The sequence below is a fragment of the Myotis daubentonii genome, chromosome X (genome assembly GCF_963259705.1).
Source record: "Myotis daubentonii chromosome X, mMyoDau2.1, whole genome shotgun sequence".
Taxonomy (NCBI): domain Eukaryota; kingdom Metazoa; phylum Chordata; class Mammalia; order Chiroptera; family Vespertilionidae; genus Myotis; species Myotis daubentonii.
The window spans coordinates 87,887,072-87,913,803 of NC_081861.1; the positions used below are offsets into that span (position 1 = coordinate 87,887,072).

Sequence of the window (26,732 nt, forward strand, 5' to 3'; positions counted from 1 at the left end):
TTTTAAAGAAATAAACAGAATGTATAAAACATATTCAGTGTTCCATACAATTTTATTTTCTGCCTTCAACCATAATAATATGATATCCAAATTTTGTCTTAACTGGAGGGTCTGTAAACACAGGCTTGTCCAGACCACTTACAGGCAAAGCAAATGCTGCTTCTTGAAACGGTCCCACCATGGACCCTCTGGTCATCCAACCCAAGTCGCCCTGAAAAACCCAAAAGATATGTGATTGCAAGCGGCTCTGAAGAGAGAACAGTTCTACTGTACCTTGAATGCTAAGGTTTCTAGGTTATTCATATGGGCTGTAAAGAAGTAGGCTAGACAAAGACAATTGGGTGGAAGAGGTCCAGCCTGCACTGAACATATAAGCACTCACAATGCTGCTGGGTATTTGTCAGCTGTGCAAATTTGGTCATGCCTAGATTGAGATATAGGTGACCTGTATCCATCTGTCCACAAGTTGGACACTTCTGTTTTTAAGATCTTTAAACCAAGATATGGCTAAAATTAATGGCATAACATAGCAATACAATAATCCCTACTGCTGGGGGAAAGATCATTGTAAATGATATTAGCACCATACCCCTTGCCTGGCTTTATCTTCACTATATTGTGTGGCCACTTCATTGAATTTCATTCCAGACTTTAACTTTTCCAAGGCTTCCATGATTTTTCCGTGTTTTTCACACAAAATGTGTCTGACCTACAAGGAAAAAAGTATGTTCACATAATACCTGGAGATGCAAATGATTCATTTCTTCACAGTATAGCAGTCATGTCGGGATTACCCTCACTAGTGAAAAATCACATTAGCTCATGGCAATGGAAAATCCTAGAAGTCTGCCCACTTGGGGCAATGACAAGAAACCAATTTTGCATATCAAGACAATATCTTGGGATCCCAATTTACATGGAAATTGGGCACCTGGCTGTGGAAAGCTCCCATCTTTTACCAGGTACCTCAGTGGTAACAGGAAGAAGAAACACAATAATGGTTGAGATTTGGGGTCCTGGAGTCAAATCCCAACTCTGCTGTATGGCCTTAGGCATGTCTTTAAACCTGTTTTCCCCATTTGTGCACTGAGATAATAACAGTACTAGTACTTACGTGTCCTCATAGGTTTGTGAAGATTGAGATACTGCAGCTAGCATTCAATAAAGGCTATTATTTCATCAGAGTGGGAATAATTTGAAAAAAAACTACCAGGAAATACTTATTTTTTAATTAATTTTAGAGAGAGGAAAGGAGGGAGGGCAGGGGGAGAGACACAGAGGAGGAGGAGGAGGAGAGAGAGAGAGAGAGAGAGAGAGAGAGAGAGAGAGAGAGAGAGATCGACCAGCTGCCTCCTGCAGGTGCCTTGACTGAGGATCAAACCCACACCTGGGTATGTGCCCTGACTGGGAATCAAACCTGAAACCTTCAGTGTATGGGACAAGGCTCCAACCAAGTGAGCCACACCAGCCAGGGCACCACTAAGAAATACTTTTTACCAAAAGAGGCCCAAAGTATAAAGCCTCTCCACAATTCAACACTTTGAACAAGTATCTTATGTTGACTATTAAACCTTTGTATGCCATAAGTATCTATAGAAGCGAGATAAAGTGTCTTTGGATGCATGGCAGATAACTGTTTAAGAATACTCAACCTCTATGGACTATGGACTGTAAGCCAGGAAGGAGACAGGTGAGAACATGAAGGGGGTAATAGTGTAAATTTAGTGATATTAATGTACTCCAAATGCTGGGCTAGGGTCATAGTATTATGTGTGTGCACTAGAGGAAGGAGGCTAGACAGAGAAGAGGGAGAGACATAGCTGAAATCTATAATGTCTGGGCTTCTTTGAGGGAAAGAACATTTGCTTCTAATTTTAATTATTTCAATTTTCAATTTATTGATTTATAAATCTGTTAAATTAAAAAATTTAAACACTACTTATACAACTAATTTCAAAATGTTATGTTATAAATTTCTTTTAAACATTTTTTTCCTTCTAATCTTTTATTATTAAAATAGCCCATGCTTTTTTTGCTTTTTTCTTCAGAACAAGGCAGATTCATTGCATAAAGACTTTAAAATGCAAATAAGCAGAAGGAAATTACCTTAGTAGCATAGTATCATCCCTAGATGTGGGGGGCGGGGGGTGTCACCTGGGCCTGTGGAGGCATTTCCATGATGGAGAGTGGCATGGATGTGGGCAAGGTCCATTAGGCTGGCTTCCTCAGCCCATGAGAGGTCTGTGACTGGGCTGTGCTCAGCACTGCTCTGGGTTGGGATGAGGCTGCCAAGAGCTCTTCTGAGTTTGTTGCAGCCCTAAAGAGCTCAGATGAGTGTGGGGAGAGGAGCATGTTGGTCTGGACAGCCAGAGTGCGGGGCATGGGGCAGTGGGTCCTGCCTTCCCATGTGGCCTCTGCCACTCAGGGCTTCACCCTGCACTCCATCCCTGAACAGCTGGCAAACAGGCTTTGCTCTAGGTCTGGTTCTCAAAGATCCTACAGGACTCTGAATCAAAAGTTTGGCTCACAGGATTGAAGAACATTTTGATGTTAATTTCAAACTCACACAAATGTCCTAAATCTTAGAAAAATAAAAAGATTTAATATGTCAAAGTTTCTTAAGGACTTCTTCTACCTTAAAATACACACAAATTATTACAATGATAAACATTATTTCATTTATGCTGTTCAACGTGGAAAAAAAAAGAATACTCAACCTCATAGAAGTAATCAAATTTGATCTATCCTATCTAATAATAGACAAACATGGTAATTAACCGTACCTCCAACACGCTTCCCATTGGCTAATCAGGGCGATATGCAAATTAACTGCCAAGAAAGATGGCGGTAACTGCCAACAAAGATGGCGGTTAATTTGCATACACGCAATGATGGGAGGCGAAAGGGGAAGGACTGAAGAATGGTGATCGGCAACCCAGGTGGCAGGCAAGAGCTAGGGGGTGGGCAAAGGCCGCCCTTCCCCACCTCCCAGCCGGTGATCGCCATCAGAAAGCTGGGCGGCAACCCCGGACCCCTGGCCTGCGGCCCCGTGATCGCCCGGGCCCTCATGGCGATAGGAGGGTGGGAGGGCTGGGCGCAGGCCAGGCGGCAACCCCGGACCCCCGGGGGCCGGAGTGGCCGGCTGGCCTGCGGCCCGGTGATCGCCATGACGAACGGAGGGTGGGAGGGCCGGGCGCAGGCCAGGCGGCAACCCCGGACCCCCGGAACCTCTCTTAAAGGTTCTATTAAAGCAATTGGCGAGGGACCTCGGAGAGCCCCAGGGGGCCCTGATGCCAGCAAAACTGAGACCTGGGGCCGCTCTCCCCAGGAAGGTCCAGGGAACAGCCACTGTAGCCCGCCCCCACCCCAGTGCAAGGCAGGGCACGCTGGGCCCGAGGACCCACCCCCTCCCAGAGGTGCCTGGCTTGCTCATGCAGCCCTGGTCACATCACCGGAGCAGCTACAAGGCACAGAAAGCACCAGGGACAGCCGCTTGCCCCTACCCGCATTTGCAAAGACAAGGCCGGAGGGTGTGAGGGCCAGCTCACATCTCCTTCTCCATCCTTTTGCTCCTCCTCTGGATGCTGAGCTCGCCCAGCTTCTTATCCAGGCTCCTCTGCAACTGGGCCCACTTGGTGGGGTCCAGGGACCGGTCCTTGGCCCCACTGCCGGCATACAGCACTCCCTCCCAGCTGATTCTCTGTGGGGCGTGGGCGCGGGCCCTCTCCCCACAGCCATGGATTTTGGGCAGGCAGTGGCTGAGGCAGAAGCAGTGGCTGCAGTGTGGGCAGAGCTGGCCCAGAGTCACGATGCTGGCCCAGCACTTGGGGAGGCCACAGGTGTTATCAGCCTTCATAGCGGCCAAGACCAGGGCCTCGAAGTCCTCCGTGGAGGGCAGATCCAGGGCCACGGGTGCTTTTGCATCTTTCTTCTTTTTCTTTTCTGGTAAATTCCGCAGCCCCGGGCCTGCGGCCCATGGGCCCTCCTTGGTTCGCTGCTCCTGCCTGCCCTTCTCCCTCTGCAGTCGCTCCAGATGCACAGCCCTCAGGTCCACGCTGCTCGGCTCTCGCCCGGCGGGGGGGCTCCGTCTGCACGGGGCTGGAGGGCTCAGGATGGAGAGGGGCTTTGCCATCAGTCCCTGCTGGGACGGGTGGGACAGGTGGGACTGGTGGAGCCGATTTTTTTTTTTTTGGCCATGTGCACATAGCTTTAATTCTTAAATAATTTATACTCCTCTGAAACAAATAAAACTCTGTGGCCCTAAACGGTTTGGCTCAGTGGATAGAGCGTCAGCCTGTGGACTCAAGGGTCCCAGGTTTGATTCTGGTCAAGGGCATGTACCTTGGCTGAGGGCACATCCCCGGTAGGAGGTGTGCAGGAGGCAGCTGATCGATGTTTCTCTCTCATCGATGTTTCTAACTCTCTATCCAACACCCTTCCTCTCTGTAAAAAATCAATAAAATATATATTAAAAAAACAAAAAAACCTCTGCGGCCCCGTGATCGCCATGGCGATTGGAAGGCAGGAGAGCCTGGGCGCAGGCCAGGCGGCACCCGGGCACCCCAGCACCTGACATGCAAAGGTCGGTGATGAAATGACTTTTCCCAACCACATCTGCAAATATCCTGGGGAAGGCATCACTGAAGAGTTCACAACAACTGTCTTACTTGGCAAGGAACAAAAAAGTTGGCAACGGAAACAATCCCTTACATCAAAGTTAAGGTCCCTCTGAGTAAAAAAAAATATTTCCAAAGTAAAGGAGGGAGCAGGCAAAAACAATAGGTTTTCATGACTTCCACTGAAGATTGAGCATATGACAGAGTCAAAACGAACATACAAATTAAAACAGACAGTGGACATTCAAATGACCCGAATCAACTGTCACTGTTTGTCCCAATAGCAGCAATGCTTATGTGATAATATAGTTTAACATACAAAACAAGTCACATGATAAGAGAGGTTCGGCTTCTAAAGTAAATTGAATGTTCTTTAAAAATTTTCATGTCCTCCCCTCTGACTATAATTCTTAATTTTCCAATCAGAAAATTACCCCAGGTGATCCAGTAACATGTAGAACTCCAGTAACCTAACTTATTTAAAAAAACAAACATCCCAACCATTTTTAAAATATTTAAATTGATATTTCAGGGTTAAAATTATAGAAGATATTTAGCTCCAAATATATTTTCTGAATAGAAAATATTTCAGTTTTTGATTTAAAAACATATATATATGTGTATATGTATATATATATGTGTGTGTGTGTGTATGTATGTATATATATATATATATATATATATATATATATATATATATATATGAATGATACGTTTTCCCAAGGAACTCTGAATTGGTACCTTTCCCTCTAACTTTCTTCAAATTGAGAGAATCTATGGAGTTTCCTATACTGCACAAGTTTTAATGAAAGAAAAGAAGACTTTCTAAGAGCATCAAATACATGTTTTCTTATTTACAAACATATATACTCTTCTCTCTCTCTCTCTCTCTCTCTCTCTCTCTCTCTCTCTCTCTCTTTAAAATATATTCTTACTGATTCAGAGAGGAAGGGAGAGGGAGAGAGATAGAAACATCAATGATGAGAGAGAATCATTGATCGGCTGCCTCCTACACACCCCGTACTGGGGATCAGGCCAAAACCTGGGCATGTGGCCTCACCTGGAATCAAACTGTGACTTCCTGGTTCATAGGTCGATGCTAAACCACTGAGTCACACCCGCCGAGCTCAATTCTTTTCTTTTTTTTAAAAAATATATTTTATTGATTATTTTACAGAGAGGAAGGGAGAGGGATAGAGAGTTAGAAACATCAATGAGAGAGAAACATCGATCAGCTGCTTCCTGCACACTCCCCACTGGGGATGTGCCCGCAACCAAGGTACATGCCCTTGACTGGAATCGAACCTGGGACCCTTGAGTCCGCAGGCCGATGCTCTATCCACTGAGCCAAACCGGTCAGGGCCTCAATTCTTACTTATGGATTCATTCCAAGGACATATACAGCTTGAAAAGCTTTGGAAGCAGTTTCAAAAAAAACTAGCTTTTAAGTAACAAGAAAGCAGTTATAGAAGAAAGTTTAAAAGAAAAAAATTGTTTTAATTTATTCAAGAGTGGGAACATCCTCCATGAAAATGTGTACCTTGGCTGTGGATGGCTGGGTGGCCTTATCACACCTTAGGAATTCAAATGCTTTTTACAATGAAAAGAAAGAGAGTTTCATCTCATTTCTCTCCCAGGGTAGATGTCTGTCAACAGAAGGTGGACATCAATAAAAGGAGGGGCTTGCACAATCAATCCAGAAAGTCAGCAATCTATGAATAATCCAGAACCGAGTATTTATCTCCTCTGCCACACACACACCGTCCCAGCCAGTGAGCAAGATAATTACCCTCAAGTCAAGCTAAGTACCCCCCAGTCACAGTGGCCCAATGCTGACATACAAAGCATACAAATAATTCTCACTCTGGCATAAAAGTGACAACTTTCTTGGAAGAAAAGCAGATACTGTAAATTTCTCAAAGTCTTCCTGAAACACTTTTTAAAGTAATTTTTACTTCTTTAGAAAAAATGCATACATGGCAAACCATCTGTAATAAAAGGCCCATTCTATAAAATTTTATCTGGTCATGCTCATATCTGCAATCATAACCATATTTACAGACAAATATATCTATACTAATAAAAGAGTAGTACGTTAATTAGACTGGGAGACTTTCCAGGAAACCTTCCAGATGTTCTTCTGGACAAAGCCATGGTGGTGGGGCTGAGGTAAAGGCGGTTAGAGGCCAAGAGGGGAGGGCAGTTGTGGGTGATCAGGCTGGTGGGGGATGGGGCCATTGGGGGCAAGCAGGCCATCAGTGGGGGTCAGTTGGAGGTGATCAGGACAGCGGGGAGGGCAGTTTGGAGTGAGCAGGCCAGCAGGGGGACAGTTGGGGATGAGCAGGCCAGTGGGGATGGAAGGTAGGGGCGAGCAGGCCAGCAGTGGGGGCAGTTTGGGGTGATCAGGCTGGCGGGGGGGCATTTGGGGGCAAGCAGGCCGGCAGCAGGGGGGAGGGCAGTTGGGGGCGAACAGGCCAGCAGGCAGAGTGGTTAGAAGCAATCAGGCAGGCAGGCAGGCAGGTGAGCGGTTAGGAGCCAGAAGTCCCGGATTACAAGAGGGATGTCCGACTGCTGGTTTAGGCCCAATCCCTGTAAACTGGCAGGACATTTTTTGAGGGGTCCCAAATTGGAGAGGGTGCAGGCCAGGCTGAGGAACACACGCTCCCCCGTGCACGAATTTTGTGCACTGGGCCACTAGTCTATCCTATCTAATAAAATAGAAACAAGGTAATTAGCGTACGACCGCTACCCTTCCCATTGGCTAATCAGGGCGATATGCAAATTAACTGCCAGCCAAGATGGCGGCCGGCAGCCAGGCAGCTTAAACTGTACATGAGGCTTGCTTGCTTCAGTGACAGAGGACTGCAACGTTCCCCGCCTGCCGCTGCCGGCCTCTGAGCTTGCAGTTTGAACCATTGTAACAAATATAGAAGCAAAACAAAACCCCAGAAACCTGCTTTCAGCAGCCGGGATCTCAGAGCTGGAGTTGATACAGTGTTTCGATATTATAGAACCCAAACAAACCAGATACCTGCTTTCAGCAGCAGAGGCCTCAGAGCTGGAGCCAGAGCTAAAGCTGGCCCAGAATAAAAAAGAAAAGAAAAAAAGGAGTGGTTGGGAGCTTCAGTCACCCGCCAGCCTGAAAACAGCCCTCAGCCCCTCACCCAGACTGGCCAGGCACCCCAGTGGGGACCCCCACCCTGATCCAAGACACCCTTCAGGGCAAACCAGCCAGCCCCCACCCATGCACCAGGCCTCTATTCTATATAGTAAAAGGGTAATATGCCTCCCAGCACCGGGATCAGCGGAGCCATGAGGCCTCCCGGCACCAGGATCAGCGGAGCCATGAGGCCTCCCAACACCCCAACACCGGGGTCAGCGGAGCCGAGAGGCCTCCCAGCACCGGGATCAGCGGAGCTGAGAGGCCTCCCGGCACCGGGATCAGCGTGACAGGGGGCAGCGCCCAAACCCCCTGATTGCCCTGCGGCTCTGTGTGTGACAGGGGGCAGGGCCACAACCTCCCTATCTGCCCTGCTTTGTTCGTGACAGGGGAAGGTGCCCCAACCCCCTGATCAGCCCTGCTCTGTGCCTGATACGGGGGAGCTCCCCAAACTGCTAATCGCCCTGCGGCTCTGTGTGTGACAGGCTGCGGTGCCCCAAACCCCTGATCAGCCCTGCTCTGTGCCTGATAGGGGGGAGCTCCCCAAACTGCTAATCGCCCTGCGGCTCTGTGTGTGACAGGCTGCGGTGCCCCAAACCCCTGATCGGCCCTGCTCTGTGTGTGACAGGGTGCGGCGCCCCAACCCCCCCACCCCACGGGCCCTGCTCTGTGTGTGACGGGGTAGAGCCATAACCTCCCCATCGGCCCTGCCTTGAGTGTGAGAGTGGCGGCGCCCTAACCCCCTGATCGGCCCTGCTCTGTGGGTGATAGAGGGTGGTGCCCCCCCCCCCCAACGGGCCCTGCTCTGTGTGTGATGGGGTAGAGCCATAACTTCCCCATCGGACCTGCCCTGAGTGTGACAGTGGAGGTGCCCCAACCCCCTGATCGGCCCTGCTCTGTGGGTGATAGAGGGCGGTGCCCCAACCCCCTGATCAGCCCTGCTCTGTGTGTGACAGGGGGCGGTGCCCCAACTCCCCTATCGGCCCTACTCTGTGAGTGACAGGGGGGAGCTCCACAACCCCCTGATGGGCCCTGCTCTGTGCGTGACAGGGGGGAGCTCCCCAACCCCCTGATTGGCCCTGCTCTGTGCGTGACAGGGTACAGAGCCCCAACCCCCCTGATGGGCCCTGCTCTGTGCGTGACAGGGGGCAGCGCCCCAACCCCCTGATTGGCCCTGCTCTGTGCATGACAGGTGGTGGCGCCGCAACCTCCCCAATCGGCCCTACCCTGAGCGTGACTGAGAGTGGCATCGCAACCCCCCGATCCGCCCTGCTCTGTGCATGACAGAGGCCGGCGCCCCAACTCCGCAATCGGCCCTGCTCTGAGCCGGACCAGGGGCTGCACCTAGAGATTGGGCCTGCCCTCTGTCACCCGGGAGCAGGCCTAAGCCAGCAGGTCGTTATCTCCCGAGGGCTCCCAGACTGCGAGAGGGCACAGGCCGGGCTGAGGGACCCCCCCCCCCGAGTGCACAAATTTTTGTGCACCGGGCCTCTAGTATATATATAAAAGCCTAAGTGACAGTTACAACAGAACGACTGGAACAACCGAATGACCAGTCACTATGACATGCACTGACCACCAGGGGGCAGACGCTCAATGCAGGTGCTGCCCCCTGGTGGTCCCACAGTGGGAGCACTGCTCAGCTGACCGACCCATCCTGGCGCCCACCAGCTTGGCTGCAGCCACTCACTCCCTCATTAGTCCTGCAGGTCTAAACTCTGGAGAATGGGCCAGGTACCAATGGACCAGTGCCAATGGCACAATCCTGACAGCACTACTGGCCTCCTGGAAGTTGCCCTCAGGCACTGTGGCCACTTCCCCTCCCTAGATGCTCCACAAGGAAGAAAGGATATAAAAGTTGCCACCAGGTGGCTCCCAACAATAGCGCGAATGTCAGTGTGACAGATCTGGATCTGGGCCGGCAAGGGCCTCCCACCGCCAGCCCACTCGGAGGGCCGATTGCATCCTGCTCCCCTCTCCCCCGCCCCAACCCACGACCCCACCAACGCACGAGTTCGTGCACTGGGCCTCTAGTGTTTACATAAATGATTTTGTCAAGATATCTTTTAGAGGATTTCTCATTTCCTATTCAAATAGAATCTGTTATTTGTTTCATATTGTAGGTGATACACTGGGGTGGGGCTTAAGGTGTCTGCCTCATAAATTTAGAGACAAGCAAACCAAGTTTTCCTCATGGTTTGACTACTAAAATTGCTGAGGAGATCCTAGACCCACAGGAGATAGGAACACAACAAAGGAAAGAATGTGTCAAAAAGCAGGACTCAGAGTGGCAAACTTCTATAGAATGTGTCTAGCACTGTCTAGTAGAGAAAGGGACAAATGATCTGGACACTAGAACTGTTCATTAGACCTCACTTGGTCTGGCTAAAATAGCTTCTAGACTGCATATTTCCTTTCTGCTTCCACATTCCCAAAGCAATCTTCTGTTTCAATTACTGGGAGGGTGCACACAACATCCATGATCACAGAAAGGGGATACCGCCTGCCATTTTATATTTCAATAAACATATTCTGATTTGGACAGTTTGACAGGTTAGACATAATGAGTACCTGTGGGGTTTACAAGTATGTCTGACCAACTGGCAACTGTATAAGACTAGCATCTCAGAAGAGTGCCAAGCTACAGAGAGAATTTGGGAGCAATCAGCATGGAGGGAGTAGCTGATGCTACAGAAGGTGATGCCGTTACCCAGGGAGGATACGTAGAATGAGATGAAGACAAGAGTAGGCTAAATACATCCTTGGAGAATATCAATATTTAAGCAATAAGCAAAAAAAGAAGCTCAACAAGCATAATAAAAAGGAAGGTCCAGGTGGGTGGGAGAGGAAGATGTGTTAACAGGAACCAAGGTATGACAAAGTTTCAAAGAGGAAATGGTCAACAGTGTTAAATGATGCGGAGTGGTCAGTTAAGAAGCACAATCAATTTAGCAGTGAGTGATTGATGACCTTCGCAAAAGCAGTTTTGGAAGAGTGGTAATGTGCAGAAGCCAGACTACAGCAGGCTGACTGAGGAAGGTAATGGGAAATGGGAAGGGAATGCATGTGGAGTTCTCCCTCAACTGAGTTAGAAAAGGAGAAAGGGTTCTGGTCAGAGGAAAAGGGTCACAGACATGTATATATTTTAAAGATAACTGAGTGTACTTTTCAGAATGGAGGGAAAGATGCTGTGAAGAGGGAAAGGTTAAAGAGAGAGCAAAGAAAGTGGGTGGAATAAATGAAACAACAAGGTGTGGCATTCAGAGTATTATTTGAAAAACAAGTGACCAAAAGGAAGAAAGGGAAGGAGGGAGTGCAGAGCGATGCAGGTGAAGATAATTTTGTTGACAGGGGGCTGGAAAGCCCATGAGTTCTGGACTCAACATCTGTTTCTTGTGAAAATTATAACAATATTTAAAAAGTACTGTCCCTGCAAAAAAATGAAACTAGACAACTTACATCATATATAAAAATAAACTCAAAATGGATAAAAGACTTGAATGTAAGTCAGAAAACCATAAAAATCCTAGAAGAAACCATAGGAAGCAAAATTTCAGACATCTCTCATAACAATATGCTTATGGATACATCTCCTAGGGCAGTGGTCGGCAAACTGCGGCTCCCGAGCCACATGCGGCTCTTTGGCCCCTTGAGTGTGGCTCTTCCACAAAATTCCACGTGCAGGCGCGCACGTACAGTGCAATTGAAACTTCGTGGCCCATGCGCAGAAGTCGGTATTTTGTGGAAGAGCCATACTCAAGGGGCCAAAGAGCAGCATATGGCTCGCGAACCGCAGTTTGCCGACCACTGTCCTAGGGCAAAGGAAACTAAGGAGAAAATAAATAAATGGGACTATGGTACATCAAAATGCACAGCAAAAGGAACCATCAATAAAACAAAAAGGGAGCCCACTGTATGGGAGAATATATTTGGCAATGATACATCTGATAAAAGGTTAATATCCAAAATATATAAGGAAGACAAACAATCCAATTAAAATGGGCAAAGGACCTAAATAGACACTTCTCCAAAGTGGACATGCAGATGGCCAAGAGAATATGAAAATATACTCAAAGTCACTGATCATTAGAGAGATGCAAATTAAAACGACAATGAGTTATTACCTCACACCTGTCAGAATGGCTACCATCAACAAATGACAAGTCCTGGCAAGGATGTGGAGAAAAGGGAACCCTAGTACACTGCTGGTGGGAATGCAGACTGGTGCAGCCATTATTGAAAACAGTATGGAGTTTCCTCAAAAAATTAAATATGGAATTGCCATTTGACACAGGGATCCCACTTCTAGGAATATATCCTAAGAAACCTGAAACACCAATCAGAAAGAATGTATGCAATGCTATGTTCATAGCAGCACAATTTACAATAGCTAATATCTGGAAACAACCCAAGTGCCCGTCAGTAGATGAGTGGATAAAAAAGCTGTGGTACATTTCTAGCATGGAATACTATATAGCAGTGAAAAAGAAGAATCTCTTACCCTTTGAGAAAGCATGGAGGGACCTAGAGAGTATCATGCTAAGTGAAATAAGTCAGTCAGAGAAAGACAAGTATCACATGATCTCACTCATATGTAGAATCTAATTAACAAAATAAACTGGTGAATGGAGTGGATCCAGAGACATGGAAGCATAGAACAGAGTGAGGAATCTCGAAGGGAAGGCAGGAGAGGATGGATGGGTGGGAAGTAATCAACCAAAGACCTTGTATGCATATATGCATAATGCATGGACACAGACAATAGGGTTGTGAAGGCCTGGGGCAGGGGTGGGGAGGCAGGAATAGGCTGGAGGTCAATGGGGGGGGGGGACATATGTAATATTTTCAACAATAAAGATTTATTTTAAAAAGCCCTGAATAAATAACTATTTACAGAAAGAAAAATAAATAAAAATTACTGAGTCCTTAATATTTGCTAGGCACTATGCTAAGTGCTGTATTATTATTTTTTAAAATATATATTTTTATTGATTTCAGAGAGGAAAGGAGAGGGAGAGATAAAAACATCAATGATGAGAGAGAATCATTGATCAGCTGCCTCCTGCATACCCCACACTGGGGATCAAGCCTGCAACTCAGCATGTGCCATGACCTGGAATAGAACCATGACCTCCTGGTTCATAGGTTGACACTCAACCACTGAGCCATTATGTTCATTATCACATGAAATCCTCACACTAACCCTGTGAGATTGTATCAGTGTTTCCTAGCCCTGCCAGCACAGCAGAATCACCCCCAGAGCTTCTAAAAAAACAATATCACAGTCTAGGCCTCACCCCCAGAGATTCTAAGGCACCTGGTCTGGGGTGGGATCCTACGCTAGGCATTGTTAGTTTTAGAAGCTCTCCAGTTCAGTTTGATGTACACTAGGGGTGAGAAGAACTAGAGCAAGGTATTGATTGCTTGAGGTGAGTGGCAAAGGGCTGCTGAGCTGTACTGAGGGCCTTAGGTGAGGATAGAGACCAGGAAGTAGTGGACCCAATACCCAAGGCCATGAGATTCTCCAGTAGGGTCCAGCAGTTCTGGCTTTAAGTGTAAAGAAAGTAGACCACTGGATTTATCCTGAGATTTAGTTTTGCAGGTGGATGTAAAGGATAACCAAAGGAAAAAAAGTTGGGGCTCCTTGATCCAATGGTCAAGTTCTTTGATCTAATCTCCAGGTTACAGGACATAGGGGGCTTGAAGAACAGACACAAAGCCTGGGAGAAAGTGGGGATTACCAGGGGGCCAGAAGGCCTGGAGGTCTGTGTGAGGAGAAGAGGTCAGGATTGGGGGAAACAGGAAGTGAAGGGAAAAGAGGGAAGCTCTGGTCAGCAGGTGGGTTTCAGAATCTGGACAGTCTAGTGACAGGGGCTTAGGAGTGGGGTCTAAACAGCTAGACCCTAAAAGGCTGGAGGGTTCCAAGTGCCTCCCCTGCTAGGGCCTTCAAGAACACTGGTCACAACCCAGTTGTCCTCTAGCAGGTGAACAGTTAAACATACTAAGGCACTTTCATTCCATGGAACACTATTCTGCAATACAAAGGTGAAGACTATTGAGACACACAACTGGAATACAATCTTCAGAAAATTATTCTTTTTTTAACATATTTTATTGATTTTAGAGAGAAAGGGAGAGGAAGAGAGAGACAGAAACATCAATGATGAGAGAATCATTGACCGGCTGCCTCCTGCACATCCCCCACTGGGGATTGAGACCACAACCCAGGCATGTGCCCTTGGCTGGAATCAAACCTGGGACCCCCCAGTCCGCAGGCTGATGCTCTATCCACCGAGCCAAACCAGCCAGGGCCAGAAAATTATTCTGAGTAAAAAAAGCCAATCCCCAAATGCTACATACTGTATCATTCCATTCATATAACATTTTTGAAATGATAAAATTCAGTAAAAGAAATCACATTACATGCTCACAGGGGTTAAAGGAGGAGGCAGAGGTAGGGGTAGGAAGGAGGGAGGTGTAGTTATAAAAGGGCAGTAGGAGGGATCCCTGAGGTCACAGAAAGGCTCTGTAGGAGATCCCAAAATGGCGGCCAGCAGGACGGCAGTGAGGGAGAGAGTGTAGTGTGTGGATGTGTGTTGTGTGTGGGGGGGGTGAGCGAGGGACAGTTAGATCTCACAGGAGAATTGGGGACTGGCAGATCAGGCTCTCCTGGCTACCGCCACAGGCACTCCCAGGCTGAGTGCGGCTCGGGCATGGAGCCCACACCATCTTGAAGGTGGGAGCAGTGTAGGCCAGGAGCGCAGCCACACCAACACCTAGACTACACTTGGACACCATCCAGAAACTGAGCAGTGAGCTGCTCACCAGCCATAACTCACAAGGGACCACTGCCACACTTTTCCAGTGAGTGGCACCCTACTTTGCCGGCTCCCAGACATCCACAGTGACCCTGCTGACAGTGAGAGCTGAGGACCCCCGGCCTGGCATCCCACCCAGCCCCAAGGATAGTACCAAAGGTGTGAGTTGGCACATCTGGCCCGGTGCCCCACAAGGACCACAATGATAGTGCAAGCTGGGGGCACCCAGCCTGGTGCCACGCCCAGCACCCAGCTGATGGGGCAAACCAGAGGGTTCTAAGGCACCATCTGCTCATGGATGCTGGAGTGATATTCATGCCAGAGACAATAAAGGTGTGAGACTCAAGGCAGACCCAGCCTCCTATGCTAAGGAGTCCCGGATCATTGGACTGCTAGGGGCTTCAACCTCTCGGACCACAAGCACGATGCCCACGGCCAGAAAGTGACAGCAATTCACATTACATAGAAATAAATACAAAGGGACAGCAAAAATGGAGAGACAAAGAAACAATCCCCAAAGTAAAGAAAAGGAGGAATCGCCAGAAAGGGAACTAAATGAAATGGAGACAACCAATTTGTCAGAGAAAGAATTCAGTGTAAAAGTAATGGTTACAAGGATGCTCAAACATCTGGATAAAAAATTCACCAATTGCCTGACCAGTTTGGCTCAGTGGCTAGAGCGTTGGCCTGTGGACTGAAGAGTCCCAGGTTCAATTCCAGTCAAGAGCATGTATCTTGGTTGCGGGCACATCCCCAGTAGGGGGTGTGCAGGAGGCAGCTGATCGATGTTTCTCTTTCATCGATGTTTCTAACTCTCCCTTCCTCTCTGTAAAAAAATCAATAAAATGTATTTTTAAAAAATTCACCAATATGTGTAAGAATTAAGAGGAAATGAAGAATAACATAGCTGCAATAAAGAATACCCTGGAAGAACCTCATGTGCTTTAACTGAGAAAAATAATTTGGTACAGCTGAAGAGAGCATGTCTCTGACTCAGTGTTTTGTGTATCTGTACACCATGTAACCACTGTATCAAGATATAGAATATTCCAATTGCCCTAGAATCCCTCATTTTTCCCCTCTCATAGTCATTGCGCCATTATTCTCACATGTTTTACCTGAGGAGGGAAAAACACCCTGGAAAGTTTCAACAGTAGATTAGAAAAAGCTTAGGAATGAATCAGCCAGTTAGAAGACAGGGTAGATAAAACACCAATTGGGAAAAAATTTTAAAAGCTGGAGGAGAATTTAAGGGAACTTTGGGACAACATGACACGAAACAACATATGCATAATAGGGGTGTAGAATGAGTAGAAGCTGAGCAAGGAATAGAAAACCTATTTGAAGAAATAATGAGAGAAAACTTCTTTGACTTGGAGGCGGGAAGTCACACAAGCACAAAGAATCTGAAACAAGATGAACCCCAAAAGACCACACCAAGACATGTCATTAATGACAAATGTTAATGACAAAGAAAGAATCTTAAGAGCTGCAAGAGAGAGAGAGAAAGTTACCTACAAGGGATCTCCCATTACACTATCAAATGATTTCTCAACAGGAACACATCAAGCCAGAAGCGAATGGAATAAAATATACAAAGTAATGAAAAACAAGGGGCTGAATCCAAGAATACTCTATCCAGCAAGGCTATCATTCAAAATTGAAGGTGAAATCAGGAGCTTCGCAGACAAAAACAGGCCAAGGGAGTTTATTACCACCAAACCAGCAATGTAAGAAATCCTAAGGGGACTGGTGTAAGAAGAACGAATAGAAAGAGAAAAGGAAACACAAGCATAAAGAATAAAAATGGCAATAAACAAGTACCTATTAATAATAACCTTAAACATAAATGGATTATATGCTCCAATCAAAATACATAGGGTGGTCGAATGGATAAGAAAACATGACCAATATATATGCTGTCTACAAGAGACCCACTTCCAAACAAGGGACTCACACAGACTGAAAGTGAAGGAATGGGAAAAAAATTTTTCAGGCAAATGGAAATGAAAATAAAGCTGGGGTAGCAATACTTATATCTGACAAAATAGACCTCAAAGTAATGGCCATAACAAGATATAAGGAAGGCCACTTCATAATACTAAAGGGGTCGATAAAACAGGATATAACTCTGGTAAACATATGTACCCAATACAGGAGCACCCAAATACATAAAAAATCTTCTGGAAGATATCAAGTGAGAGATCGACAGCAATACAATCATAGTAAGGGACTTTAATACTCCACTGACATCACTGCATAAATCTTGTATAAAAAAATCAGCAAAGAAACAGCAATCAAAAATGATTCCCTATATCAGATGGAACTAATTGACATCTTCAGAACATTTCACCCCAAAGCTACTGAATATACATTCTTCTCAAGTGCACATGGGACATTTTCAAAGACAGACCATATATTAAGACACAGGCTAAATCTCTAAAAATTCAAGAGGACTGAAATAATATCAAGCATCTTATCAAATCAAATGGCATAAAATTAGAAATCAATTACAATAAAAACAATAAAAAACAATCAAACATATGGAGGCAATAGAATGCTATTAAACAATGATTGGGTTACAAGAGATCAAAGAAGAAATAAAAAACATCCTGAAAACAAAGGATAATGAAAACACAACAATCCAAAATCTACGGGACACAGTGAAAGCAAACCTGAGAGGGAAGTTCATAGCACTACCGGCCTACCTCAGAAAAACACACACAAGAAAAACTGGTAATAAGTTATCTAACCCTACAAGAGAGCAACAAGAAAAGCCCATAGCAAGTAGAAGGGAGGAAATAACATCAATCAAAGAGGACATAAATGACAAAGAGACAACAACAACAACAACAAAAAAACAATAAAAAGGTCAATAGAACCAAGAACTGGTTCTTTGAAAGGATAAAAAAGAGACAGGACCCAAATAAACAAAATCAGAAATGAAAGAGATGAGGTAACAACTGACCCCACAGAAATGCAACGGATTGTAAAAAAAAAAAAAAATAACTAGGAACAACTCTATTCCAACAAACTGGACAACCTAGACGAAATGGACATATTCCTAGAAAAATACAATCTTCCAAAACTCAAGAAGAATCAGAAAACTTGAATAGGCCGATAACTACTGATGAAATGGAAGCAGTAATCAACTTCCAGCAAACAAAAGCCCTGGTCTGGACGGCTTCACAGGGGAGTATGACCAAACATTCACAGAAGAACTAAAACCTATCCTCATAAGACTATTCCAAAAATTTCATGAGGAAGACACAATTCCAAGCTCTTTAAAATCCCAAAACCAGATATAGACACCACAAAGAAAGATAATTACAGGACAATATCCCTGATGAATATAGATGCTAAAATCCTCAACAAAGTATTAACAAATTGCATCCAGCAATATAATAAAAAAATCATACACCATGACCAAGTGGGATTTATTCCAGGAATGCAAGCCTGGTACAATATCCTCAAATCAATAAATGTGATATATCACATAACCAAATTGAAAGACAAAAATCACATGATCATATCAATTGATGCAGAAAAACCAGTTGACAAAATCCAACACCCTTTTTTGATTAAAAACTCTCAGCAAAATGGGAATAGAGGGATTATACCTCAACATAATAAAAGCCTTATATGACAATCCTACAGCCAACATCATACTCCGTGGGCAAATACTAAAATCATTTCCCCTAAGAACAGGAACAAGACAGGGATGGATGCCCACTCTTACCACTCCTGTTCGACATAGTACTGGAAGTGCTGGCCATAGTGATCAGACAAGAAGAGAAAATAAAAGGTATCCAAATGGAAAAGAAGTAAAACTGTCATTATTCGCAGATGACATGATATTGTGCACAGAAAACCTTAAAGATTCCATCAAAAACCTACTACATTTAAGAAATGAATTCGGCAATGTTGTAGGATACAAAATTAACACACAGAAATCTATGGCCTTTTTTATATACCAATAATGAACTCACAGATAGAGAAAATAAAAAATCAATCCCATTTAACACTGCAATAAAAAATTAAGATACTTAGTAATAAACTTAACTAAGGAGGCAAAAGACCTGTACTCAGAAAACTATAGATGTTGAAAAAAGAGAGGAATATATAAACAAGTGGAAGAATATACCGTGTTCATGGATCGGGAGAATCAACATCATTAAAATGTCCATACTACCCAAAGCAATGTATAGACTCAATGTAATCCCCATTAAAATACTAATGGCATATTTCACAGACGTAGCATAAACCCTGCAACAATTTAAATGGAATATATAAAAGACCCCAAATAGCCACAGCAATCCTGAGAAAGAACAAAGTTGGAGGGATCACAATACCAGATATCAAGCTGTATTACAAAGCCACTGTTTTCAAAACAGCTGGTACTTGCACAGAAACAGACATATAGACCAATGGATCAGAATAGAGACATCAAAAATTGACCCACACCAATACGGTCAATTAATATTTGAGAAAGGAGGCAAGAGGATACAATGAAGTCAAGAGAGTGTCTTCCATAAATGGTGTTGAAGCCATAGGCAACAAAATAGCAGACATTTGTCATAGAAATATGTTTACTGATATGTCAAAGAAAATAAACAAATGGGACTACATCAAAATAAAAAGCTTCTGCATAGCAAAATAAACCATCAACAAAACAACAAGAAAGCCCACTGCATGGGAAAACATATTTGCCATTGTTATCACCGATAAGGGTACCCATGCAACTTAACAAAAGGAAGATAAACAATCCAATCAAAAAATGGGCAAAGAACCTACATAGACATTTCTCAAAAGTGGACACACAGAAGGCCAAGAGGCATATGAAAAAATGCTAAGTCACTAATCATTCTAGAGATGCAAATCAATATGACAATGAGGTATCACCTCACACCCGTCTGAATGGCTACCATCAACAAAGCAACAAATGACAAGTGCTAGCATGGATGTGGAGAAAAGGGAACACTGCTGATGGCAATGCAGACTGGTGCAGCCACTGTGGAAAACAGTATGGAGCTTCCTCAAAAAATTAAAAATGGACCTAACTGATTTGGCTTAGTGGATAGAGCATTGGCCTGCGGACTGAAGGGTCCTAGGTTTGATTCTGGTCAAGGGCATTTACCTTGATTGTGGGCACATCCCCTGTAGGGGGCGTGCAGGAGGCAACTGATCGATGTTTCTCTCTCATTGATGTTTCTCTCTCCTCGATGTTTCTAACTCTCTATCCCTCTCCCTTCCTCTCTGTAAAAAATTAATAAAATATATTTTAAAAAAATTAAAAATGGATCTGCCATTTGACCCAGTCATACCACTTCTAGCAATATATCCCAAGAAACTAGAAACACCAATCAGAAGAACATATGCACCCTTATGTTCATAGCAGCACAATTCACCATAGCTAAGATTTGGAAACAGCCTAAGTGCCCATCAGCAGATGAGTGGATTAGAAAACTGTGGTACATCTACACAATGGAATACTATGCTGCTGTAAAAAGGAAGGAACTCCTACCATTTGCAACAGCGTGGATGGAGCTGGAGAGCATTATGCTAAGTGAAATAAGCCAGTCAGAGAAAGATAAATATCACATGCTCTCACTCATTTGTGGATTATAATGAACAACATAAACCGATGAACAAAACAGATGTAGGGACAGAGAAGCATCGATCAGATGCTCAAAACTCAGAGGGAAGGTAGGGGAGGGTGAGGGTGAGGGTGAGAGATCAACCAAAGGACTTGTATGCTTGCATATAAGCATAAACGATGGATGTGGACAACAGGGGGTGAGGGTGAGGGTGGGACTGGGGGGATGAGAGGACATTGGGGGATAAGGACACATTTGTAATATCTTAATCAATAAAGGGAAAAAATATGTGGTATATCTATACAATGGAATACTACACTGCTGTAAAAAAGAAGTAACTCTTACCATTTGCAACAGCATAGATGGACCTGGAGAGCATTATGCTTAGCGAAATAAGCCAGTCAGAGAAAGGTAAGTATCATATGATCTCACTCATTTGTGGAATATAATGAACATAAACTGATGAACAAATATAGATCCAGAGACATAGAAGCATTGAACAGACCTTCAAACCTCAGAGGGAAGGCAGGGGAGGATAGGTAGGGGAGTGGTTTAGAAATCAAACAAAGAACTTATATGTATGTACGGATAACAAATTGACTCAGACAACAGGGGGGTGAAGTCCATTGCTGGGGGTGGGGGCTGGGAGAGGACAATGGGCAAAAAAGGGGACATATGTAATACTTTCAACAATAAAGAATAAAAAAATTATAAAAATAAGATACCCATTGAAGGAAACTGGGTAAGCGGTACATGTATAACTTCTTACAATTGAACGTGAGGCTAAAATTATCTCAAAAGAAAAAGTTTAACCCTAATAGATTTTCCATGCCAATCTTTTCCATATAGTTCATGTATAGACCCACTGAACTTACTTTTGTCCAGAAAGGGCAAGATGCCTCGTTGACACCATATGCAGTGGAGCAGTTCCTTAGGTTAGGTGCTTGTAAAAGTCAGCATGTAAGATAAAAACTATACATAGCCCAAATCACCCTACATCCCTTATGAAAATGCCATACTGGAGACCAATATGCCAGCCCTCCTTAAGCCCAATATAACTTGTTTCCCCACCTGTTTTATAACAATGGCCACTTCTTCAGCTGACCACCTGATTGAACTAGCTGGTTTGTATATAGGAGGCCATGTTTTGGATACTAAAAGCCACTTCATGAGTTGGAAGTTCATGTGAAAATGGAGGTCAACTACAAAAAAGCAGATTCATGTTTCCCATCTCATCCCCGCTAGAAAAGTGGGCAGAATAGCCCTCACTATTTATATTATTTCTCCCTGCCCCCTGCTCTCTCTCTCTGGTTGCATGTGTATGGTTGGATTTATATGATATAATTTCACTAGTGCACTTATCATACAGTGATAAAATTTATTTCTTTGCCTAACTGCTCCCAACTAGACTGGGATAACAGAAACAATCTCTTATCTGTTTTTAAAAAAATGTGTTTTTATTGATTTCAGAGAAAGGGAGAGGGAGAGAGATAGATAGAAATATCAATGAGAAACATTGATCGGCTGCTTCCTGCATGCCCCCTACTGTGGATAGAGCCCACAACCCGGGCATATGCCTTGACCAGGAATCAAACCTGTGACCTCCTGGTGCATGGGACAACATTCAACTAGCTGGGCTGTTTGTTTTTTAATACCCAGAACTTAGTACACTTCTTGGCATAGGCCAGATGTCACTAAATCCTTATTGAATGAATGATTCAAAGTATGGGATCCCATATCCTGACTGAAACATGGAAAATGGCCTGTTAAACAGTACTAAGTAGTATAGTTTTGTTTGCAGATTATATTTTCCCAGGGCAGACACTCCTCTGAGACTTGGTCAAGCTCTTCAATAATTATTTGCGATTGTGTCCCACCCCCATTTTCATGGTCAGCGTCCTGGCTTTTAGCTTACCAGAAGGGCAGCTATCTAGTGAGACCTGTGCCTTTGCCTATTTACCTAAGCTTTTGGTTTTATAAGATATTTTGTCCTAAGAACTAATTCATTCACTTACTGGTAATATCTAACTTAATACATTTAAGAAACAATACTAACGTATGAAGAAATTCTGATGTCTAAGAAAGCATTTGAAAAATATTTAAAAGGAATTACTTTTCATAAGTGAGATTGGTCTATAGTTTCCAATTTTGTGTTATTTTGATTTTATATCAGTGGCTTATCTAAGGCTAGTCTCTTAGAATGAGTTAAACAAACTGTCTTTTCCTTTTATGCACACCAAAATAACACATGTACATATGTTATTCATATTTAACATGAAAAAAAAGGAACCAGTAACTCACCTTTACTGCATTGCCACCACCTTTGGGACCCTGAGACTTCTTGTCAGAGCTATCACTCCCAGATGCTGCTCCTCCTTTAGAGAAGAGATAACAGATACTCATTTAAACTGCACCTTGATATTTACAGAAAGGTCCAACACAACAGGAGTTGATGCTTCTGTCATAGCACCAGGCTTCAAAGGGGAACTCTGCCAGACACTTTACTACATCAAGCTAAATTCATTTGTGACTTACCTCTCTAAAAACAGGAAATGTATGCCCTATGTAAACCATTCACTGAAAAATAGATACACAGGTGAGGGTGCTAATGGTTGAATGAGAGTGCCAGAAGCCTGGTCCAGATTCTCTGGACTCAATTTGAAATCCTGCCTTCTAAGTGCAAACCCCTGAGCTCTTGTAAGATTTTTAATAAGCACTACAACTATGTATTTGAGTACTCACAATTCCAATACGTAAAATCTCCAAGGATATATTTTAAATAAAGATAAAATTTCCCACTATCCATATTTGGCTAAATAATACATTTATGTCCAAATTCCCAGAATCTACTACATTGCCTACTTGATAGCTTCCTAAGAAAAGTTATCAGTATTCAGATTAACAACCATTGGCAGAAACTCAAATTTTACTAGTATATCATTTTACTACAATGTTAACTTCTATGTTGATGGCAGCATACTTACGTTAGAGCCTCACGTCCCTGAGAACTGTTGCTGGATTAAATGTTCAGTTAAATAAACATTTCCTAAGTAACTACTAAGTTCCAGGCACTGGGAATACAAAGATGAAAAACCATGGTACCTTCCTTCAGGGAGCTCATTTGCTCTCAGATATGTAAACAGATCATTTCAGAAGATGATCTATGATCTACGGACAGGGGGCTGTGGAAGCACAGTGGGACATTTTAGCCAGTCAGGGAAGGTTTCCTGGATGTATAGGCACTGACGAGGTAAAGAAAGAACAAGGGTGAGGGGATACTCCAGAGTGGAAAAACTGCATGGTATGTTGGAAACTATGGATAAAGCCAAATCTGAGATGGGAATGCTGTGAGATGAGCCCAGGGGAGGTGACTGAGGGTTAGGGAATGAGGGCCTTTAGGCCCCATTAAGAAACTTGGAATTTATCCTACAAGTAACAGGGAGCCATTGACATGTTTTAATCAGGAGACTCCATCTTACTTGTATCTGCAATGTCTAGCACAGTGCCTGGCACACAACAGGTGTTCAAAAAATTTCAACTAAACTGAGAACCCAAAATACTGTTCTGACCACTAAATGCCTAAGAACATATTACTGCCAAAGGAGTTTTATTACATCGAACTCTTAAGTGAGTTTGCTGTATATTAACTGTTGAGCAATGATATTTTCCAGTTATCCCATCTTCTCCCCCATTGGGTGCTGTCATCTTCTGACTGCCATCTCCCTCCCTTTGATTGACTGAGGACTTTGGCAGCAGCTTCAGGCTTCCTTTCCACTCTCACTCCTGCCATCATCTTAGATGATCTCACCATCTACACTGAGGAATCACCCAACAACCTAACCTCACACTTCTGGACCTCCCTCCCGAATGCTCATGTCTTCTACTCCAGGCCACCTGCTCCCAGAGGCACAGGATGAAACTGTGCCACTCAGAACTAGCAGTTCAGTCTCTGGCTACAACTTCCAATTCTTCTAGCTTTCTCATGCCTCATTCCCACAACACCGACTCTTCATCTTCACAGAAACCATCCCCACCTCCAGTTCCTTTATCTAGCTATGTTCCCCCGCACTATCAGACTGCTCCTTCCCTTCCCAGTCTGGATACCATGATAGATCATCTGAACTTGATCCCTTCCCACTAGCACCCTTAATTCCCTTATGTTGCTAGCCTTCTATTATCATTGCCCAACAAAACCTCAACCTTGGCTCAAGGCTACACCTCTTTTCAATCCTATATTGTTCCAGTTTGATTGAGGACGTTGGCAGCAGCTTCGGTACTAGGTAAATCATGACTGTGCAGAATGTGTCCTCTACAAATGCATAGCCTTTAATCTTAGGCTCTTGGCCCTCAGGGCAATCCTTTTTATTAGTATTTCATTCCCTCACCCATCACCTTCTCTGACCATTCCAAACTTTTACCTCTCAAGATCCCTACTCAGTCCCTGCCCTTGAGTCTTAAAACTTACTCTTACCTTCCATTTTACTAATAAATTGAGGCATTAAGTATAATCTCTTACAAGCTCTACCCCTTCCCCCTCTCTGGTCCCAATTTTTACAACCATCCCCACCCCCATCGCTTTTCTTGTGACCTCAAGCATTAGGTGTCCCTTCTCCTCTTCAAAGCTCAACTGCTCCTCTTTCCTGGACCCCATTTTTTTTCTTAAATCTCACTCCTCGGTTCCTTTGCGTCTCTAATTCAACTGGATTCTTCACATCAGCCTCATTCCCAGTTTTCCCCAAACAACACTTTCTCTTAGTCCTTTGTCCTATTCTATCTACTGTCTAATTTCCATGCTTTTTAAATTAAAGCTTTCCAGTGAAGTTCACACTGATTGTCTCTAATCACTTCCAGGTCAGTCACTGACCACCTGCTGCGTCCATCTAGGACCCCGGGGGTCTCCGGTCAGCTCCCTCCCCTCGCTTCCCACCTAACCCTATTCTCCCTGGTTGCTTTGTCCACTCTACCTTTTCCACCTTTTCCAGAACCGCTTTTTCCTTTGGGAGGCATCTAGGAAACTTGACGTTGAACTCTCAACTGTACCGGTTGCCCCACTAAGCCCCTTCAGGTCCTACGGGCCTGTCCCAAACAAATGCCTGAAAGCGGCATCACAACTGACCGTTTTTACTGCGGCTCCGGGAGCAGGCATATCTTGGGGCAGACACAGTCCTTTGGTTCTCGGACCAATGGGGCTGAAGATACCTGACCAATAAGAAGCTTGGGCTGGCTGGGGGCCGGGCCACAGGTAGAGCGAGGCAGGAAGCCCCGCCTCTGCGCTTTATGTTCCTTCCTTCTCAAGCCCTTATTTGTGCCAGCTCCCTTGCTTCCCCCGCTCCCTCTACCTCTGCCCCTCTACGCGTGCGTAGTGGAAGCCTTGGGCCTCTGCAGTCTCTCAGCGCCGGTTCTAGCCAATCCTGTGTGGCCTCCAGACAAAAAGTGAAGCAGGAAGAGCCTCCGAGGCTACGCCCTCCTCCTGCCCCCTCGTACACAGAAGTCCTCCCTCCCTTGAGGTTTTAAATTTTATTTTGCAGCTGTAGCTGATTGGGTTCAAAAGATAGTTTTCAAAAAAGGCTATCGCCCTCTCTGCCTCCTGCATAACTCTGTCATGGGGAAAAATTGGAAGCAGTCTAAATGTGCCTCAGTAGGGCATTGCTTTAATAAATGTTTCCATCACAGTAAAGGGTATTTGCCATTTACAATACAGACATGGGAAATGGCCTTAAGGAAGAATACAGACCAAACTGTAGAATATTTCTCTTTTTAAAGTATATAGTGTATCCTTATTGAAAGAAAAAAAAACCTTAGTCATGTGAGCAAGTCAAATTAACTAATTTCAACTATTAATCATTGATTGCTAGACAAGTCTTATGTTCACCTGCTTTTGGCTTTTTATTTTTTAAATATATTTTATTGATTTTTTACAGAGAGGAAGGGAGAGGGATAGAGAGTTAGAAACATCGATGAGAGAGAAACATCGACCAGCTGCCTCCACACCTCCCACTGTGGATGTGCCCACAACCAAGGTACATGCCCTTGACCGGAATCGAACCCGGGACCCTTCAGTCTGCAGGCCTACGCTCTATCCACTGAGCCAAACCAGTCAGGGCTGCTTTTGGCTTTTTATTGCATAAAGTCTGTAAAATGAATTTGGAACTGTTGATGTAATGTCTTGTGCTTTGTTGAAGGTGTGTTTCTTGAAAATACTGTTTACAATATATAAAAGTCAATCCAAGGGGAAAAAGTATATAGTGTACTATGTAATATATGCATTAAAGGACAGGAAGGCTACCCAGTGAAATGTGACCAGTGGTGCTAGCACAGGTAGTTGTGTATTTCCCAAAATTACTATAATGGTGCAGCATAATATAGTAGTTAAAAGCCTGGATTCTTGCTTTAAATCCCTGTTGCACCATCTGGCTACTAGCTCCGTGACCTTGAAGTTACCGCACCTCTCTGGCTCAGTTTCATCATCTGTAAAATGGAGGTAATGTTAATAGTACCTATTTACTGGGTATTAAGAGAATTAAATAAGTTCATATTTATA

The 26,732-nt window shown here is 44.4% G+C and overlaps 1 protein-coding gene across 1 annotated transcript; it reads right to left on the reverse strand.

Moving 5' to 3' along the window:
- Positions 1–33: 33 nt before the first annotated feature.
- PIN4 (peptidylprolyl cis/trans isomerase, NIMA-interacting 4) lies at positions 34–25,301 on the reverse strand. Its single transcript, XM_059679023.1, has 4 exons — positions 25,156–25,301; positions 22,493–22,566; positions 590–709; positions 34–211 (listed from the first exon to the last, which is right to left on the reverse strand). The coding sequence occupies exons 1-4, from the start codon at positions 25,196–25,198 to the stop codon at positions 53–55; spliced, it is 396 nt and encodes a 131-aa protein (XP_059535006.1). The 5' UTR covers positions 25,199–25,301; the 3' UTR covers positions 34–52.
- Positions 25,302–26,732: the final 1,431 nt, after the last annotated feature.

Coding starts and splice junctions, on each gene's coding strand:
- PIN4 (XM_059679023.1), bottom strand. CDS start 25,198: ATGCCTCCCAAAGGAAAAAGCGGTTCTGGAAAAGGTGGAAAAG. Junction 22,567..25,155: donor TTCTGGAAAAGGTGGAAAAG/GTAGAGTGGACA, acceptor TCTTCTCTAAAG/GAGGAGCAGCATCTGGGAGT. Junction 212..589: donor AAGATAAAGCCAGGCAAGGG/GTATGGTGCTAA, acceptor TGGGTTTTTCAG/GGCGACTTGGGTTGGATGAC.